Here is a 21,109-nt window from a genome sequence, read left to right on the forward strand (position 1 = left end):
GCGGGCAGCGTATACCTTATAAGTGTTTTTACACATTTAGGTTGGACTAAGCCCCCCCCCCCCGTAATTAATCATATTTAAGCTTAAAATATTAATTATAAAGGTTTGTTCTGATACAATTTTGTCTCCCCCCCCCCCTCGTTTAATAATTATACGTATTAAAAATATTTTTTGATCACAATTTAAGTCGTTAAAAGCAAAATTATTCTTAGTAATATTTTTTAGTTTTTTTATATTTTGACCTTTATAATTTTTTTTAATTCATACATTTTTATTTCTTTTTTTAAAGCAGAATATTTTTTTAAGTATTTCAGTATAAAAATATTCGAATTTTGGACGAATAGTTTATGACTTACAAGTGCCTGTTGGTATTTAAAGTTTAAATGAGCAGAGTGGAGTGGTACAGTTAGTACAATGTTGGTCCATTACTCTACTCACAACTTTTAAGTTTAAATAAATATGATTAGGTAGTTAAAACTAATAAACTGCATGACAAAAATTCGATTGTGATAGGTCTAAATACTCCGATATTATTCTGCTTCAGAATATGATATAAAAAATGTATGTTGTCATTCAAAAGAGTAACAATATGATAACGATAAAATAAAATAATTCTTTTTCAAAATGTTGTTTCAAATAATGATTGTTTTAAGTTATTAAAAGTTGTTAAATTGATCACTTGTAAATTTGCGATTTATATATTCTTAGTGGTCCTTCGAAAAGGCCAGAGGAGTATAGAGCTAATGGGGAGATGGGAAAAGAGTGATTTATAATTATTTACCTACAATATTAAATGCTTGTTCATAATTTATAATTTATATTGCACTACTATTTGACTAAATGAAATTTGCAAAAATTAAAACTGTACGATAATTATTGTGCTTACATTATATTTATTTATAAGATTATTCGATATGGAGTTATTGATAGTACTTTGAAACGACAAGCATGCACTGACATACAGCAACAACTTCATCAAAGTATGCTAAGTAACAGGTTCCGTTTAAATTATAATGCAATAATAGTAAAAGATTAAATGATTCAATGTCAATGCATTTTAATAAGTTAACAATAGACTTGGTAGGTAGGAATTTCTACTATAAATAATAAGTACCTATATATTAAATATTTAATATTTTGTATTAACATATAATATTATATTAACATAAGCGATGGCTTATAGGGGAGGTGTAATTTGTTATATTTGGAATATCTAATTAATAACTATGTAGGTACCTATTTTATTGTTATAACACATGTTATCATACTAAATATAAGTTTGATAGTAGATACCAACATTTTAAGTAAACAATAACAATAACAACATTAATACAATTTAATACAGTATAACCTAAACGATACGATAAATTGAAAATAATGAATTCACCGCGACACAAATAGGTTCACGAATTTATATTTTGCTATTAGACCTGCTTACGTAGCAACCTCTTACGGCGGTGTGAACGTCGATATTATCCTAATATCACATCCCCGGGTCCGGGTCGGCTGACAACGCCAAATTCATCCGTCGGCAGGTACGAGTAGCGAACTTCGAGGGGGATTTCGGGACACCACCCGCACATATTCCACAGGTCCACCACGGGTGGGATCGGAGGGTGACGACTGGCGGAGGTTTGACATGGACATCCGGGTAACTGATTCGCCGGGTCTGTGCAAAGTATTGATCGGTGGCCTGGGATCGGGGGAAAGTGTATACACGTGCCTCATCGCGGCCTCGGCGAGGTCGTTGCCCAGCCAGCTTGATTGGCCGTGACGGTGTATTTGGGGGGGACGGAGGGTTAGAGGTGACGCTCAGACACACTTTCGTCGGGAATAAATAATAATTATTAATATTATACGCGTTGTTTACCGTATTATACGTTTTTTTTGCATCCTATTCGTTTTTACTTTTTTGCCCCTCACATCCAAATCCTTGCACGCCAGAAAAGAACTGCCATGGATTCAAAGTGAAAAATAATTAATAATTATATATGTTTAAAACTTTACAATATATTTATATTGTGGATATGTACCCTGTATAAGGAAAATCAAAACGTACATCAGGTTGACTAATTGCTTCCGAATAGTGGCCTAGTATTAGTTAGGGTACAAACTTAGAATGTATGTATTATCGTTGATCACTATAATATTATAGTAAGATACAATATAATAAGATATAGCCATGTAAATTTTACGCAAAGGCATATTATCCCGGACTCTATAGTATGATAATCATACTTATAGATATCATTGGCGTATTTAATGTGGTTATGGGTTCAACCCCCCTCCCCCAAAAACAAACACAAGTTTGTGTGTTTAGAATTAGTTGTATTAATTTATAGTCAGGAATCCTGACTCAGGATTTCTAACCATCCCCTGAAATTTAATTCTATATACACCTCTGATAGATTTAGATTTATTAAGAGTGATTGGTATAAGTGTCAATTATTATTGGTCGTAAATAATTCCCCTCACGAAAATCAATCGCAATCAATTTATCGCGATCTTACATCGCCGATTATATCTTATCTGAATTTTATTAGTCCCTATCTTTTATGTTTGTAAATGACTTACTTAGTAGTTACGACTTTCCACAGTGCCATAGTATAAATGATCTAAACCCTGTTTTATTGTAATGTAACTACATAAATACATAATAAATAGTAATGAATACTTATTAGTTATTACTTACTAACTAAAATAAAAATAATTCTAACTATTAATTTTATTACTAACAATAGGTACAAATATAGAAGATATTATCCGTTGCATTGCTTATAATTTGCAATATTGCAAGTTGAACATTTAAGTTTGAGTTAAAAATATTTAATATACTTAATACTTATATCCTATAACTATTGTAAGATGACATAGGTTATTAATATTATTATTAATGTAATTATTATTCACACTAGATTTGTATTTTTACTAACTGATATTATTAGTGTCTTAGTAATTATTTCTTGTTTTAAATAAAAATAAAAATAAACTAAATTGAAGTTGAATAAATGATAAATTTGACTATATTTGTTTTTTTTTCCTGTATAATACTTATGCTTTGTTCTGTCAATCATATCTGTAATAATATTTATTATTTGTAAAAAAAACTGTTTTTTTTTTTTGTTTTATTGAATTATCTAACCCTCGACTCCATGAAAAACTTAAGCTTAAAGTAGTAGATATATTCTTTATATACATGTTTGTATATTTTAAATAAATCTTAAATAAATAAAAATATTATTGTTATTATTTATTTTTCATTTATTATACATTTTATAAGGATATTAAAATAGACAGGTCGTACTATGAGTTAGTGCTATAAGTACTATAAATATTATTTCGGTAAGCTTTTATTGCGATCAACTGTTTTGCGGTAAATCATATAAGATAAAATCGTGATGTGACACCGTTACGAACACAAATCAACAAGTGAAAAAGTGTAACGTTTTCAAGACATGCATGAAACTATTTATTATCATTATTATTATTATAATATTATTAATTACTGTTTATTAGCTCGTGCGTGAGCCGGAATCGTGCTTGTACACAGATGGTTGAATCGCGCAACCGGTAGAAATGTATTTTAATATAGTGTATTATTAGTGTAATATTAATATATTATATAATGTGTTAAACTAACCTTTATCGACTTATGGTCGCCCTTTTGAACGTGGTTGTTGGTTTGGTAACGACAACAAATGACGATGGCGATGGCAGCTGTGTTGACTTGTCGGAGTTTTCACTGTCGAGGACTGTAAGTAATCCGATCGATCAGCGACTGCGCATTGGCGTAACTTTGCAGTGTATCGTCGTGAGAAGAGCTTTATTGTCGTAGTGAGAAACACGACAATTAGATATTAGTTCATAATTCATCCTTAATATCATGCCGAGATTCATTCTTATAATAGATTTAATTTTTATCTATATTATATAATATTTAGCATCTAGCGATAACTTGCAAACTTTCAACGCTGAAATAACGGAAAAGTGGAAACTCGCTTGAGCGGTCAAATATTGTGGACACATTCGAGTAAAATACATTCTAATAAAAATAAACGTATAGTTTGAGATAAAAATTCTATAATAAGTACTCGTTACCAGGCATATGTATAGTTTTGGACTCGTAGATAAAGTTTTAATGCAGGCCCTATTAACCGGTGGGAAAGGGGGTCCTTAAACAAGTACCATCGGCTACTTTATACGCAAAATTTTGCAACAACTTACAACATTTTACATCTTTCAACACTGTCATTATTTGATAAGTGTATTGTTGAATACGTCAAATCGTTAAATCATTTTGTGATTTAAGAAAACTGTATAGAAATAATTATTAAGTATATTTTTACATTTTTTTCGATGACTAATTTTCCAGTTGTAGTGCACCATTTATTATTATTTTGCCAGGTTTTTCATAGTTACAAAAAATTATTAGATTGTATCAACCAAAGTCACAAACAATGGTTACAAAATTCAACAGATGTATTCATAGACCAAAACAAAACCGAGAAAAACATTAAAATAATTCACTTAGTTAGTAATTTAATTAACTAACAAAAAAATTGAAACGTGAAATAACTAAGTATTTTAAGAAAATTCATCAAATGAAATACCTATGCGATATCATAGATCTTATCAAATAATATATTATTTTATACTAGCTGATTCCATGCACTTCGTTGTCCGTTAAAAATGCCAACTCTATATGATTCAAACTTAGTTAAATTCGTTATTTAATATTCGGTGTAATGGTGTTTAATTGGTGTTCAGAAACCTAAAATCCTTCATCAATCATCTTGAACCTCAAAATAATTGTACAAGCACCACTTTAGAATACGAATTTTGGAAAATTATTTCTTAGTGCACACTTACGAGGTGGTACGAAGGTATCGCGAAAATTGCAACCCTCGAGATATCTTTGTTTAGGTTCTATGTTGATTATATTATAGCCAATTCGATTAAATTATATTATAGCAATCCCACCCGGCGTTGCTCGTGAGACGCGCGTGTAACATGCGAGCAGTATATTTTCAGGTGAGGTGCGACGGGTGCGGATGTAATTAAGAATGTTTTATTAAAACGTTGAGTGCAACGGTATTTTTTATGTGTTTTCAATCATAATAACTATTTTATTTTTGTGGCCAATATCAGCCTTATATTAAATAAAAATATATTATTATTTAGTTTATATTTTTGCTGGACCGATTCCGCCACTGTTTTGTATTTCTGCCATCTAGATTTTATATTTTTCCGGTGGATTTCCCAAAGATTTAATGTTCTTCCATACAAACCTTTTTCTGACAGTTACGAAGACAACGAAAAAAAAGGTGGATAAGTGGATGTCGCTCTGCTGTACAGTAGGTTACAAGTGGGTTACTGTAATAGATGTTGTTAAATTTGAATTCAATGATATAATATCATTGTATAAGAACAACGATTCTGAGCGAAAACGTACAGTCAGCCTATGATTTTACCAAGTATATTTGATGATATTATTGTGAATAAAGTAATTTATATATAACCTATTTACGTGGAGCCTTGTTTTAAATTTTCAATCCTTAGCCATAAAAGTTAAACATTTTATACATTTTTAACTACAAAATAATTAATAAATTATAAATTTGATAAATGTTGTCAAAATTTGAACTTTAAATGCTTATAAAAAAAAATTGTGCATATGTATTTTTAATATTTTTCAACTGCTATTAGAACGATGTATCAGGAGCCTTATATTAAATTTTCACGCTTTTTTACCCAACAAATACAATTTTATTGATATTTATAGGAAAAAAAACTGAAAAAATTGAAAAACGTCCGTAAACAGCTCAAAAAGAGTCAAAATATTTTCAAAATTGTATGGTGTATAGAAAATGAAAGTAAAATTTTCAAGTATCTACAGTCATTCGTTTTTTAATTACAATAAAATAAGAAAATCGTCACATGAGAAATCGAGTGAATATCAAATGTTGTAAAAATATGAATTTCAGACGCTCATAAAAATTTAACTTAAGTTTCTTGTAGATATTTTTATTTTTTGATAAAGGTAGAAAAACTTATGAGTACCTAATCTTATATTCAATTTTAAAATCTTAGATTTAAAAAGAAAAATTTTTATGAATTCTGAACTCAAAATAATTTGCTAATTTTCGTGATTTTTCCGTATTTTGTCAAAATTTGAACTTTAAATGCTTATAAATAAAAACTGTGACTAAGGATTTTTAATTTTTTTCATCTGCCTTTGAAACAATAACCTAGGAGCCTTGTATTAAATTTTCCCGCATTTTTACCCAATAAATAAATTTTATTGATATTTATAGAAAAAAAAACCAAAACAATTTAAAACTGACAACGTCTGTAAACAGCCCAAAAAGAGTCAAATTATTTTCAAAATTTTATGGTGTATAGAAAATGCTAATATAAACATTCAGTCAAAATTTCATGTCCTAACGGTCATTTGTTTTAGGGTTACACCAAAAACCAAAATCTCGATTTTCTCGAAAACAGATTTTGCGTAAAAATTCCCCTTTTTCCTTAATTTTTCTTTTGTTTTTCACGTCGCTTTTGAAAATTACTGGGAAATTTTTACTTTTGACCCCCTCAAGGTACCAACTAGATTCACTTTCCTATCAGAAAAGTTACTGTTGAAGAAAATCCAAGCACTTTTACTGTCCTAAAAAGTGATGACAGACACAAAAATAAAAAAAAACACACATCATTGTAAAATAAATACATTCATCGCTTCGCTCAGAATCTAAAATTCAACGAAATTGGTCAAGCTGTTTTGGATTTTTGGCCACAACTGGTTTTTTTTTTTTATATTATATATAGATACATTATTTACGACCATATCAATAATATTTACCCACGAAAATCTTAACAAAAATGAGATAATATTTTATAAATTAAATAATCTTAAATTTGAAATACAGTTTATTGTGATATGATAAAATATATACAGTGGTTTGGTATAGCGTGGTGGTTGCATTCAATCTTGAAAACGTGTTCTGAGTGCAAGCATCGGCCCGTGTCACTAGTTCCTGGATTGGTGGCCACCCGGGTTTTTAGTGACAAATTCTTGCCGCACATACACACACGTGTTCCAATCCAGCAGTACCCCCCTCCCCTACAAACAAATAATGGGCATTGTTACCGGGATTAGAAAAAAACGTATATATATGTTACCGGCAAAGACGTAAATTAAGGAATTAACGTTAATAACGATATTTCCGATCAAATTAGACAGTATTTGATATTGACTAGGAAATAACGCTTATGTCCATTATTTTCAGGCAATTATGCCTGATAGGTAATTTTCCATGATCAAAGTTGTAAATGTGTTAACAAAATATTTGAATTTTACAACCTTGCCTATGTTGTCAGTTAATGCCTAGGCATTGACGATATCGACTACTAATGTTAGGAATTTGTGATAATATAGGCTAGGCATTTACGTTATTACCTAATTTGCATCGTTGATGCTATCTTTTTATTTTTAATTGATCTTGAGTCCGGCAACTAAGGCCATTAGCTTAATGATGCTATCACATATATATAATTATATACATTTATTACGTCTATTGATTGACGAAAGAAGAAAAAAGGAGGTTATACGTTGTGGACGGCAAATGACAAAACAGCAGCCCTTAAATCCTTAAAATAATATTACATTATGACGCTTGGCACAATAGTACCCCTTGCCACCCAATCCATAAATTCGTCGCTAGTCACAGCAGGATATTGCAAACGTACGTGTCCCATTAGGAGGGAGCTACATCCGTTCTCTCCGTCTTACAAACGCATAACATACCAAATCGATCAGCAGATCACGTTTAGCTCTGTTAGTTCAAAATTAAAGTTAATTTACCTCTTATAAAATGTAAAGGTAATATTACTATCTAGTGAACCTCGTAGGTTTTTTTTAGATATTAATTTTAAAGCAAGTTATGAGTATTTTAAAATGCACAAACAGTTTACAAATCCTTATAACTTGCTTTAAAATAAATATATAAAAAACCCTAAGAGGTACTCTAGATAATATTCTTACTTCTAAATGTGTAGTGGTGTAGCACTTTCTTAACATTGGCCAAGCTGAAAATATAGGAGTACATACAACTCGATGATACACATTTGTTTAATAACGGAGATTACAATTTGAACCAGTTTGTAGTTTTTTTATAGTAAAACTGTTTATTGTTAAAAAAAATAATAATAATAAAACAGTAATTGTATAATGTATAAAATATGTAATATTAATTAATAGTTATATTTATCATAACATTGGATAATTATGTTCATCCATTTTTAAAATCGTTATAAGTTATAACCAATAATGGATATGTATTGTATTCAGTGCTATAGCTCTCGTTTAAACAACAATTATTTCGATAATTATAAAAATAACAAATATGCATCCCTGTTCACAATTCCCTGTTCACAATTCCTTGTTCACAATTCCCTGTTCACAATTTACTTAAAATTAATTGAAATAATCGATACAGCATTTATAAAAATAACTTTCAATAACTATTGATAAATTATATAAATTAAATGAATCGAAAAATAGTATAGATAACATGTAATAATAATTCATGTGACATATTTTAATTAGAATACAATAATAAAAAAATAAAAAAAAAAATTAAAGAATACAATATTTAATTATGTAATTGTTAGGATTGCTGTCACTGCAATCAATAGGAAAAAGTCTTCAGTCGTAAAGTTAAACGGGTACGCCTCGTATTAAAGATTCTTGGAATGGAACACTAAAATTAAAAAGGGATAATTAATAAATTATTAAAATGGTTTGAATGATCAACACTTACATTACGTCATATAAATCGATCTCCGCGAAAAAAAAATGGCAATATAAATAATTATGATATACTCCATCATTTAACGGAAATAAACCAGCGAACGATTGTTGTAGGGAACTAAAATATAAATTTAATATATACATAATATATGGAAGTATGGAACCCAAATATTTAGGTATGTAAAAATTAAATACTCACGGATCCAAAAGACGTTCTTTTACAGCATCGCGTCCCATAAGAAGAATCAAACTTTTGAACAGTTCCGTAAAATATGTTTTACCGCGATAAGAGTTTCCAATTTCAGCCAGGTGTACTGATGAAAATATATTCCAAGAAATTGAATTTGAAGATAAAAGTTGCGCAAACAATTTTGCCAAGTTTTTTAGGCTGATAATTTGGCCCTGATCGACGACGTTCACAATAAGCCTGAAAATTAATTCCAGTGATCCAACCATCAAAGGGTTCAATGCACAACAACTCTGAAAAAAATATAATAAAACTAAGAAAAAACATTTCGATGATATTCCAAAGTACTATACATTGATATTTGTCATTTTCATTCAATGTAGCTAAACCATTCTCAAAACTGCGTATTAAACATTGCGACTGAGTCACAATATTTATAACCTCTTATATTAAAACAAAAATGCTCATGTCCTCTATGAGTAATATTTATAACAGTAAACTATCAGTTTATATTTAAATGTAGAATATAGATAATAGATACATAGGTACCTAAAATTACGTTTAATATAAAAAATATAAAAATATTTTTCAAATTATTTTATTTTAAATGGTTGATTTAATCACTGATATAGTAAAGATATACTGTGGTCTGGGAGTATAGTAATAGATACAAGCAGTGGCGTATTTATGAGGGGGGATCAAGGGGATCAACCCCCCCCCCCTCTTAGGCTGTATATAATATGCAAAAGTTTTCGTAGTCTTAACTTAAGGCCTCTAACTTTAAAGGCCTGGCTACTAGATAAAATCATACCTCCCCCCCCCCCCCATTCCTAAAACCTAAATACGCCACTGGATACAAGACCACAAATATTAGTGTAAAGTTTAGTAAAATTATTATATTTTATAATTGAATTTTTACTTGTATTATATCTGCAAAATGCTTATTGTATACAGCACTATTTTCAAAACAGCATTCCATATATTCCATGCACAGTACTATTTCTTGACCAGGTTTCATTTTAATTGCCATTAATTCAAGGGCGATCTGAGATGGAAGTAAATTCGAATTTACCATCATGCAAATAATTTTTTTTTTTGCTAAACGATTACTTAATATTAGCATGTTTGTCTCTGTCTCTGTGTTAACAAATAATTATTAAACATTAAGAAGTATTTATAATATTTAATCATATATTATGGATAATGTATGTAGTAGGGAATAGATAGTATAGAGGTTATAAGGAATAAAAGTTATCGGTGCATAACTATAACTGTCCACAACACTTGGTTATTGTTCTACTCAATTAAAAATACTTATATAAAAAAATATTGATTAAATTAGTTAATGATGAAAGAAAAATATTTATTTTATATTTTGTAGATAGTATTTAAGATTTTTAGACATTATTTTCGACGCTAGAACACTTCAGATTTTTGCACTGCTTTCTTCACTGCGGCAGCACAAAATTATAAAAGTATAAAGGTTAAGTTTAAAATATCTACAACAATTTTTATAAAGTTACTACATTTTTTATTCATACTGAAAATAATAATAAATACATTTATTATTAGTAAAACAATTTTTTTATTGAGGGTAAATATTTAAAGTATATGTACATGTTATTTAAAATGTTATCTTGATCTTTAAAAATTAATATTTACATAAATACATTGATACATAAAATATCAAATTTGGTATTATTAAAATGTTTTAAATATTATGCATTCGTTTAATTGTACGTTGGAGGTCATCGTGGACTACCCAAAATACACCATCCCATAACGTGTAACATATATAATGACACATTGCACTAAGTTCGTACGATATATTATACGCTATAACTGCAACCAATCTGAAACTATCAGAAAAATTATTTTATACTAACCTTTACACGATAAATAAAATATTATATATTTTTTTATATATTTATTGATTTATCCAACTTTTGTGCTGCTGCGGCGTGAAAATAGCAGTGCAAAAGTTAAAATGTTTAGCACCGAAGATAGAGTCCAACAAACTTAGGAAGTTGTTAAACAATCACTAACAACTCTCTAACAAATGTGTTAAATTGTTTTATAAGTTAACTGCAGTTCTTGCGCTGCTAAATTCACAAGGGTTAATAGATGAGCTTTAAATGGACCCTCTATATGTATAATATGATTTAAATGAATATTTTAAATGTAAACAATATCTTAAGATTCAGAGTGGAACGATGAATGTATTGATTTTACAATGATGTGTGTTTTTTTTTTATTTTTTTTTTTGTGTCTGTCATCACCTTTTAGGACAGTAAAATTGCTTGGATTTTCTTCAACAGTATTTTTTCTGATAGGAAAGTGAATCAAGTTGGTAGTTTGGGATTCAAAAGTAAAAATGTTCCAGTAGTTTTCAAAAGCGCAGTGAAAAACTAAAGAAAAATTAAGGAAAAAGTTGAGAATTCATAAAAATTTTTCTTTTTAAATCTAAGATTTTAAAATGTAATACAAGATTATCCATAAGTTTGTCTACCTTTATCAAAAAAAAAATGTCAAGAAAGTCAAATTAAATTTATATGACTGTTTGAAATTCATATTTTTACAACATTTGATATTCACTCGATGTAACGATTTTCTTCTTTTGTTGTAATTAAAAAACGTATGACTGTAGATATTTGAAAGTTTCACTGAATATTTATATTAGCATTTTCTATACACGATAAAATTTTGAAAATAATTTGACTCTTTTTGAGCTGTTTACGGACGTTCTATAAATATCAATAAAATTTTATTTATTGGGTAAAAATGCGTGAAAATTTAATACAAGGCTCCTGATATATCCAATGGCAGTTGAAAAATATTAAAAATTCATAGGCACGAATTTTTTTTATAAGCGTTTAAAGTTCAAATTTTCACAAAATTTATCAAATTTAAAATTTAATAATTATTTTGTAGTTAAAAATTTATAAAATGTTCAACTTTTATAGCTAAAGATTGAAAATTGAAAACAAGGCTCCACGTAAATATGTTATATATAAATTATAAAGATTTAAGCTCGGTAAATGTTTACCTCGTAAATTTACCAATTATTTTTTTACCGAAAAAAGTAGCATGTGACACCTCAAATTAAACGTCTTCACGGTGCCAATATTCATTAGTCATAACATATTAATATAATAGAATAGTTTATATTATAAAATGTAAAACGTCCAAAACCACTGATAGTATAGTATACCTACTACATAACATTAAACATACACCATAAGAATATCTGATACGATCAATTATTATCGCAATTTATATAAATTTGATTTTATCACAGATATAGATAACAAACCACGTTATAAATACTTTATCCGTTACAGTGGTTACACCACTTATATACCTGTTGTGCCTCATCAGTCATTACTACGATTATAAGTTCTTAATTATTATCAACCTAATCATTTAAAACTTATTCAACATTTTCACGTTCGCTCACTTAGTCAAATTTTTTTTTAATTTGTGTCAGTTCATTATTATTTATTTGTACCTTTAAAATATTAAAATTAAAAAATTACTTTTTATTTTTTGTTATTAAATTCATAATTATAATTTTAACTAATATATATATAGAGAGAAATAACTAACACAAAGATTGTGAACTGGAATAAATAAAACTAAAAGACTAGAGTTGACTTTATTTTGTTTTTTGTTGTTGATGTTATAGGCACCTAACCAAAATATTTAAATTCCAACAAAAGCACTGACGGAATAATTATATTACACCCATGCAAAATAAAATATTTACTGAAATTAATTAAAAATGTAGAAACAATTATAAATTGTCTAATCAATTAAAATTTGTTTTATCCTTAAAATATTAATAGGTAATATTAAACTTTTGAAGGCTTTGGGGCACCGGTTAAACTTCTCTAATTATTTTTAAATGTTCTATACGACTATACATAATTTTTAGTGTTTTTTACACATATTAGAACTAGAACCCCAGTCACAAAATTTAAAAAATTTAAAAATAACAACCAAGGTGGTCAATTGAACACTTTACTATTCTGTAAATAAAAAAAATTAATATTACCATAATAATAAGTTCATTAAAATGCGTCAGAGAGGAGTTTCTGGGGGTGTTCCTATGGTAACATACCAAAATTATCAAAATTTACGTACATTTTACATCTCTAATAAATTACTTTATTCACAATAATATCATCAAATATACTTGGTAATATCATAGGCTGACTGACCGTATTCTCTCGGAATCGTTTTTCTTATACAATGATATTATATCATTGAATTCAAATTTTACACCATCCATTACAGTGACCCACTTGTAATCTACTGTACAGCAGAGTGACATTCACTTATCCACTTTTTTTTTAAATATATGTTTGGGCTAACTACCTATTTCTTTTAAATAGGTTAAATTCTTACCACATTCATCTTCGTCGTCAGCCATTTCATCTAGATCATAAATTGAAAAATAACATCGTTTAGATTTCGATTTTAATATTTCTCTAGAAAATTGTTTATATATAATCTCAGTAGCTTTGAAATCCAGATCATACACAAAATTATCTAAAGAAAAAAAAATATTTAAATGAAAACGATATTGTTTTAATGTGAATGGTAAATAATTACCTAGTTCATACTGTGGATCGAAATGTTGATCTAAAATCGAAAAATTAACGTATTGTTTATGAGGATCTACTAATAACTGCTGATCGTCCTCGAAATGCTTTTGATATGCTAGCAATATAGTTCTTGCCAAACATTGAACCTGAAATACGATTTTATTATTTGAAATAAACTCATGTACTTCAATAATTGTTTAACAAATTCCTACATATCAAATAATCAAATAATTTTAGTGGTTGAATAGTGATAACTAATAGAATCTATATTTACAGATCTGGGTGTATATTTGGATTCCAAAAAAATTAAACCTACCAATAATTCGAAATTATCTTAATTTATAGTATCGAGCCACCTAGGGTAGGCACCTACTTACTAAGTTAATGTATTAACTTTAAAATAATTTAATTTATTGAAAAAGTCTATGTAATAGGAAAATAATTGGTATTCCAAACAATAATTTGATAGTTATTATGAAACTTAATTAAACTGTAATTTAAAACACAGTAGGTATATTGTATATATAATATATATGACTATATGATTAAAAAAATATAATTTTAACAAATATTTAAGTACATTAACCAAGTCATGTTTTATAAAACCATTTTTATAAAAATCCTAGGTACCTCACTGATATTAAAAAAAATGATTTGTTAATTATAATTTGTCACTAAGTCTATAAGCAATCAATATTTTTAAACTCAGCTTGAAAACTATAGGTAAAAAAATGACGATGTGCAAATTATCAAAAATGTTGTAATATGAAATGTATTGATATTTGAATTAGGTTAAATCTTATCTTTAATTTAAATAGTAAGTATAAAAAGTATTAATTTACCGATTCATCAATATGGTCATCTTGTGAAATATTTTGCAACTTATCAAACGTGTATTTTAAGTCTAAATCATTCTGTGGATTCGAATTCAATTTTTCACCACATACTTTCAAAATATCGTCTACCAAGCCAATCGAATGTAAATTTGGCGTTTTTATTAATGTTTGTATTATTTCTAATACCAACCTGCAGTCTCTGGCCTAGATTAACAATAGACGTACATCGTTAGAAAATGTATACATTATTCAAATCCAATAGTATACGATTTAATTAACATAACTTACAACATTGTTTTGCACTAGATGTGCAATAAATAATACCGGTGGCACATACTTATTCTCATCTTTGCATTTGTAAGCATCAGCAAACACACAAATACACCGCACCAGAAGAAGTTCAGCTACGTTCGGAAACTAAATGTGTATAAGAACATTCATAAGTATTAGTGGGCGAAATTGTTTTTTAACAAATAATTAAAATCTGTTTACTTACATCGTTGTTGATAAATGAAACCAACGTTGCATAAATATGCGTAAAGTTGGGTGATTGGGATTGTGATTCCATGATCGACCGACACAGCAAGCCTTTCCCACGCATAATATTTAATTTAATCAATTTCGTACTCGTTGTTCTTATATTTCCAGGATTTAACTTTGATACTGCCGTTTCAATGGAAATGCTTAAATCATCCCAATAACTTCTCTGATCGGATAGACTAAAATAACCAAATAATAAATTAAAGATACAATAATAATTAAAAATAATTTTTTTTTTTTATTCTCCTAAATTTTTCACATACATATGTAAAACTATAAAACACAAGAAAAATGTGATTTTCATTAACAATTTAATTACATTTGGGATTAGAAGGTTCTTGGAATTTGGAATTTGGAAATTTTTTTGGATGACCCACGGCAACTTAGGCCATTGAATGTGGGGGGGGGAACTGTAGGTTTTAAATTGGGTACGTTGGTACACGTGTGTGTTGTGTTTTGGCAGAATTTCTAATGGGGAAAATTGTTGAAATATTGCGGGCCACATCGAAAGAGTTGCGGGCCGCGTGTTTGAGATCACTGGTATATAGCCTAAACGAACACATTTCCATTTGCTGGCAATGCCAATCTGTGATTAGGCCAGTAACATCGCGAAGTATTACATTCATGAAATCATGCAGTCTATGGAGTAGGTATGTGTATAAATGCATAAGTTTAAATCACGCATGGGTATTTAAATCAATCATGAAACAATAATATATATTTTGATTTTTAACTTTTTTTTTTTTGATCAGTGGCAGATGAGGATCAAGTGATTAATTTATGAATTTATGAAAACACTTTTTATACTTGTGTATATAGGAATAACTTATGAATAGTATTGTATTACATTTTTAAATATTTAAACCGAGAAACAAAATTATTATCAACATAAAAAAAAAATTCAAACGTCTATAAATATTATATACCTAGCCCAAAAAATTCAAAATATACGTCAGGTCTCTACCATTATTCCTTTCTGATTTATAACAAAAAAACGAAATCATTAATTGCATAAATATTACTGTTTTTCCGCTTTTTCCAATTACTAAAAAAAGTAACTCTTGATCATCTTTCTTGCCAAAGTACCAACAAGATAAAAATATGCCAAGAAACCACTACCTGTCAATGTTGAATATTGAAGAAAAATGTGAAAAATAAAACAAATAGAAAAAACATCATTTAAGACCAACACATTTGTCACTTAGAATCAAAAATAACACACGGTGTGGGTTCAAAACACAATACTACGCCATAACCTAACACAGATGCCTAACCTAATCATTTGGTCACCAGGGTCTTATTAATTTAATCCCGATGCCGGATGCATTCCCAAATTTGTTGATATGTGGCATTTCATGGTTTATAATAAAAATGTGACCTTTTTACATAATGATATAATGTTATAATGTAATGCTGACTCAAAGGGAGGCACATAAGAACTTAAATTCGTATACGTACAAGAATAAATACATTAATACCTATATTTTATAACCCATTTTTAAATGTACCCCATAATTAGCTACAACAGCATCCTTGCTAATCTCTTGAACACTTTTATTTTTCTTTCAATAAATATTACCTAATTATATATCAAAAAATAAATTTATAATACTCTGAAACCATGGCCCGTGTTATAAACAATTTACTTTATATGTTTAATCAAAAAATAAAATAATTTTCAACTTACCTAAGTTCGTTATATTTATTGATGACCATCTTTTTTGCCTTGTTATTTTTTGAATCTGTAAATATATATTATAATATTAAAGTTAATATAAAAGTGTAATATATATATATATATATATAGGTACATTTATTTTAAAGACACGAAAGTAACATTACAATTCGTAACAATGTATTAGTATATTCCACAATGTTACAATAAAACTTATAGTGAACCATATTAATTTGGTGTTCTTACTAAATACTTTTAGAAATAGAAAGCCAAAAAACAAATGGCAGTGTACTTTTAAATTGCTATTGAAAATTAATAACTGTGTACCTATGAAATTATTTGATTTGTATCCTTATAATATAACATTCCTTATATTAGTTATATTATTAATAATATACGGAATGTCCTGCGAGAATTTACCCATTTCGATATCTCCCGAGATAATAAATATATCATAAATCTTTTTTTTTATTTTATTAAACTCACAGAGACAAGGATTACACATAATTTAATTTTTTAACCGGCAAAACCGGTTTTCGTTTTTCGTTCGAGTCCCCCTTTAATGGCTAATGGGTATCCTCACGGGACACTCTGTATAGGTAGTTATAAAATTAACAATGATTTGTATATTATATTTTAATTTGAAATTATTATAACAGTGAAAGAATTCCACGGTATCTCATTTTTGGTTACAGTCACCTATATCCACCTGTAACCATACCATCTATACCTTTTTTCTTTTCATTTTTGTTATCAAATTTACATTATTATTGTATATCAAGCGTATAGATACTAGATTATATATATATTATTAAATATACATAAACTTTAAACTCGAAGGTTCATTTATATGATTTGATAATCATATAAGTTCAATAAATATTATTGGAAGACATAAAAGTCTACATGTATTCAATTATTATACAATTATTTTTGAATAAAGACTAACAGTGAATTTTGTTTTGTTAATACGGAAAATTGATATTTTGTTATCAAATGGACACAATATAACCAGACAAATGTATACTATACACAAGATATACAATACTACTATAGCTGTTTTGTATCGTAAGAATTTATAGTTCGTTTAATTATATCTAATAAGTAGGGCGTGGATTTTAATGCCCTAAAAAATACCTAAAAAGGCCTTAGAAAAAACGCAATTATGGCCTAAAAAATTCTTTAAAAATGTGAAAAATTTAATTAATGCCCTTAAAAAATGCATTTTACCGCAAAAATGACCTTAAAAATACCATAATAATTTTTTAGAGGACATTATTTAACACATATTTATCCCTATTAAAATTACAAACATGAAATAAAAACATACGAAACACGACCGTGATGTAACACGAACTCACTAATTATTTGTTATTTATCTGAGTACGGGTGACGGTTATTTTATAGTACCTAAATTGAAAAAATATGCATTAAAACCAACAAAAATGACCCAATAATGGTAAATATGCTCTAAAAATAAAAAAACGTTGAAATATTCAAAAATGCAAAATAAAATGTTTAGCTTTGAAGCATTTGTTACATGCAACAAATTATGTAATGAATGAAAGCATTGTCTAAGATCAACCAAAAAAAAATTTATTTTGCATTGAAATCCACGCCCTACCTACTAATAAGACAGTAATAACTAATAAGTAATAAATGAACAGCTAGAATACTAAATTATACTTCACAATGATCATTTAGGTCTTTCTAAAAAAATAAAATGTAATATTGAATATTCTCATATTATAATATGACAAAGATGGAAATATAATAAGGCATTGAATATTTTGTAATCAATTTTAACCTTTTAACTTTTTATATAGAATGGGTACAATTTTTGTAATATTATAATCTATAACGATGAACTAAACCGTTATACTGTATACAGTACTTTTACAAAATCATTCTTTTAGCAGCAACTATTTATCTCGAAAAATTGAAATTAAATTTCTTGCAAAGTTTATGTTAAAACTTTTTTTATATTTCTCTATCATTGTTATTTATTTTTAAATTTTTAACATTTTTAAATGAAAAAAAAAATGTATTTTATATTCCAAGGCAAAATATTTTCCCGTGAATTGTGTTATGATAAATCTAGTTGTCAACTATTAGTTCATTGTTTATAAACTATAATTTGTAGTTTATACCTAAGAGTAGGTATCTATTTACAATTTAGATGAGTGGGGTAGAATGGAACGACACAAGGACGCAAAATAATTTATCCACAACTACGCACTTATCTTTTTATTGTTTATTTGAATATACTAAATAATCTATAGATGTACCTATGCACAATGTGTATATTATGTGATAATGGGGAAGAAAGATTTAATTGAAGTTACGTGATCAAGAAATCGCCCGTTAGTGTCACTTAAAACTTGTAGATATTCCGATCATTTTTAAAATTTTTTTGTCGCAATCTGTTACAATTATAAGAACAATAATATAGGGACTGAGATACACTGGTACCCATAATGAAAATAGAAGACATGTATTTTTGGGATGAAGAATTCTACAATAGGAGATAAACTCATACTAATCTTAAATAGCGAATCGATTTTTATGTACCTAACAAAATTCTCAGAATAATATTCTTCTTCGGAACATGAAATAAAAAATGCATGTAGTCGTTTAAAAAGAAAAATTATAATGATACGATTTGTTGTAATTATGTGAAAAAAATTATTTTCAAAGACCTTAATACCTAATTATTTTAAAGATGATGAGTGTTTACAGATAAAATAATGATCCATTATTACCTATAGTACCTATAAGTTGACACAAGTTCGTAACATATAATAAAAATGGACTGTATTTACGCAATCGCAAAATAACAAATACCTAAATATTTGTGTAACCCAAATTTCCGGCATACGCAAAATAAAATTACTCATAAAGAAATGCGATTCAAACATTAATTTTAATAATACAATTGACCAACTCAATCATTTGAAAATCAATTAAAAATAAAATTATTTTAATATATTTGCAATGGAAAAAACAACATAAGTTCCATATACCAGAGTTACTATATACCAGAAGAATACCAGTAGGTAAATAGATAGGTACAGTGTAATGCGCAAAATATGGTTGGAAGGCCATAGCTCGTAAAATCTTAACAAGCAATCTCAACTTATACAATGAGAGCGACAATTTATAATATTTTTATAAATACTTAATACATTATTCTTAACTTTCTACTACAGAGCTGTTATACTATTATACGATAGGACTGGATCCCCCACGGAGAATTTCACCTATTTGAGCCAATGAATTCATCTTATAGAGCTATAAGTATGCAAGAGTCGATGTCACCAACTAATGTCCGACTAAAGTAAAAGAATATGGAATTTTTGTAAATCTGAAATAATCGAGATTTAGGAACAATAAAAATTATATACTTAAATAACTATTATAGAGTTGTAATGGTAATATGGTCGACCGTAGTGGTTCCGAAACGCGTATTTGCCTCAAAAACACTGTGCGGGTACATAATATTATACGACCGTGTTGTACGCGCGATCGTCATATAGCTGGTATAATAGTACCTATATAATTATAATGAGAGTAACAACATTTTCAATTACCAACCGGATACCTATAGATTCAAGGTACCAATAACAGTATTGAATTATTTTCGGTGATAAATACTACACACATATTATACTATATTTTATACTGCCTATATAATATTATGATAGGTAATAACTAATATTATAGAAGGTATATCATACTCACAATTACGTCTTCGGGCGTATAAATCGCGTGGCAGTTGCTGCGGCTCTTCTGTATCGGAATATAATTCAAACATCGTGATTTCGGCGGCGATCGGGAGCGGAACTACTAAAATGAGCTACGGATGAGCGGGATTACTAAAATGAGTTACGGATGAGCAGTACTACTAAAGTGGGCTACGGATGGCGGACGAATGTTCGGCAATCTGGAAACACGGAGGACGGTGGTGTTTGGTGGCGGTCATATAGATGGAACGGCGCGCGCCGCAGAGAGCGACGTCGCAGTTGTCCGTCGTCCGCGCTCGTCGTCGTCGTCGCTGGAAACACATTATTTTTGTAAAGGAGATAAGACGGACCCATGTCCACGAGCATCGTATCCATTCGTTTGCGGCGATGACATTTTAAACGGGGTGTAGATGTGCACTGTGCAGTAATAATTGGGCGAGGGGTCGAACAATATCACTGTAGACAGATCCCTAAATCGGCCTTGACGCGTCCACAGAGTGTTCGCCTTCTATCCTTCGCCCGCACACGAGCGCTTACCTGGTAACAGGTGAAGGTTTTCGTGTTAGGCTCTCCGAGGTTTTTGAACTATTACGACCGTTTTTATTATTATTATTTCGGTTTTCGACGAGACCAACACTCGTAATGTTTTCACCTAGTTAAATTATTTAGTTACACCCTCAGCCAGCCGGCGGGTCGACTGAACTCCGGAGAG

The 21,109-nt window shown here is 28.7% G+C and overlaps 1 protein-coding gene across 1 annotated transcript; it reads right to left on the minus strand.

Annotated features, from left to right (window-relative positions):
* Positions 1-8,327: 8,327 nt before the first annotated feature.
* LOC132934702 (pre-mRNA-splicing factor CWC22 homolog) lies at positions 8,328-20,637 on the minus strand. Its single transcript, XM_061001032.1, has 11 exons — positions 20,396-20,637; positions 16,667-16,721; positions 14,936-15,158; positions 14,728-14,856; positions 14,446-14,643; positions 13,611-13,749; positions 13,404-13,547; positions 9,916-10,133; positions 9,009-9,289; positions 8,820-8,927; positions 8,328-8,759 (listed from the first exon to the last, which is right to left on the minus strand). The coding sequence occupies exons 1-11, from the start codon at positions 20,466-20,468 to the stop codon at positions 8,717-8,719; spliced, it is 1,611 nt and encodes a 536-aa protein (XP_060857015.1). The 5' UTR covers positions 20,469-20,637; the 3' UTR covers positions 8,328-8,716.
* Between the last annotated feature and the right edge of the window lie 472 nt (positions 20,638-21,109).

This window comes from Metopolophium dirhodum, chromosome 1, assembly GCF_019925205.1.
Source record: "Metopolophium dirhodum isolate CAU chromosome 1, ASM1992520v1, whole genome shotgun sequence".
Lineage (NCBI taxonomy): Eukaryota > Metazoa > Arthropoda > Insecta > Hemiptera > Aphididae > Metopolophium > Metopolophium dirhodum.

Bases quoted from the DNA above. Each gene is read 5' to 3' on its own strand.
- LOC132934702 (XM_061001032.1), bottom strand. From the start codon at position 20,468: ATGTTTGAATTATATTCCGATACAGAAGAGCCGCAGCAACTGCCACGC. The intron at 10,134-13,403 runs GTAAGAATTTAA...TTGTTAACACAG, and splicing joins TGACGACGAAGATGAATGTG to AGACAGAGACAAACATGCTA. The intron at 9,290-9,915 runs GTAAAAATTCAA...TATTTTTTTCAG, and splicing joins ATTTTGCAGATATAATACAA to AGTTGTTGTGCATTGAACCC.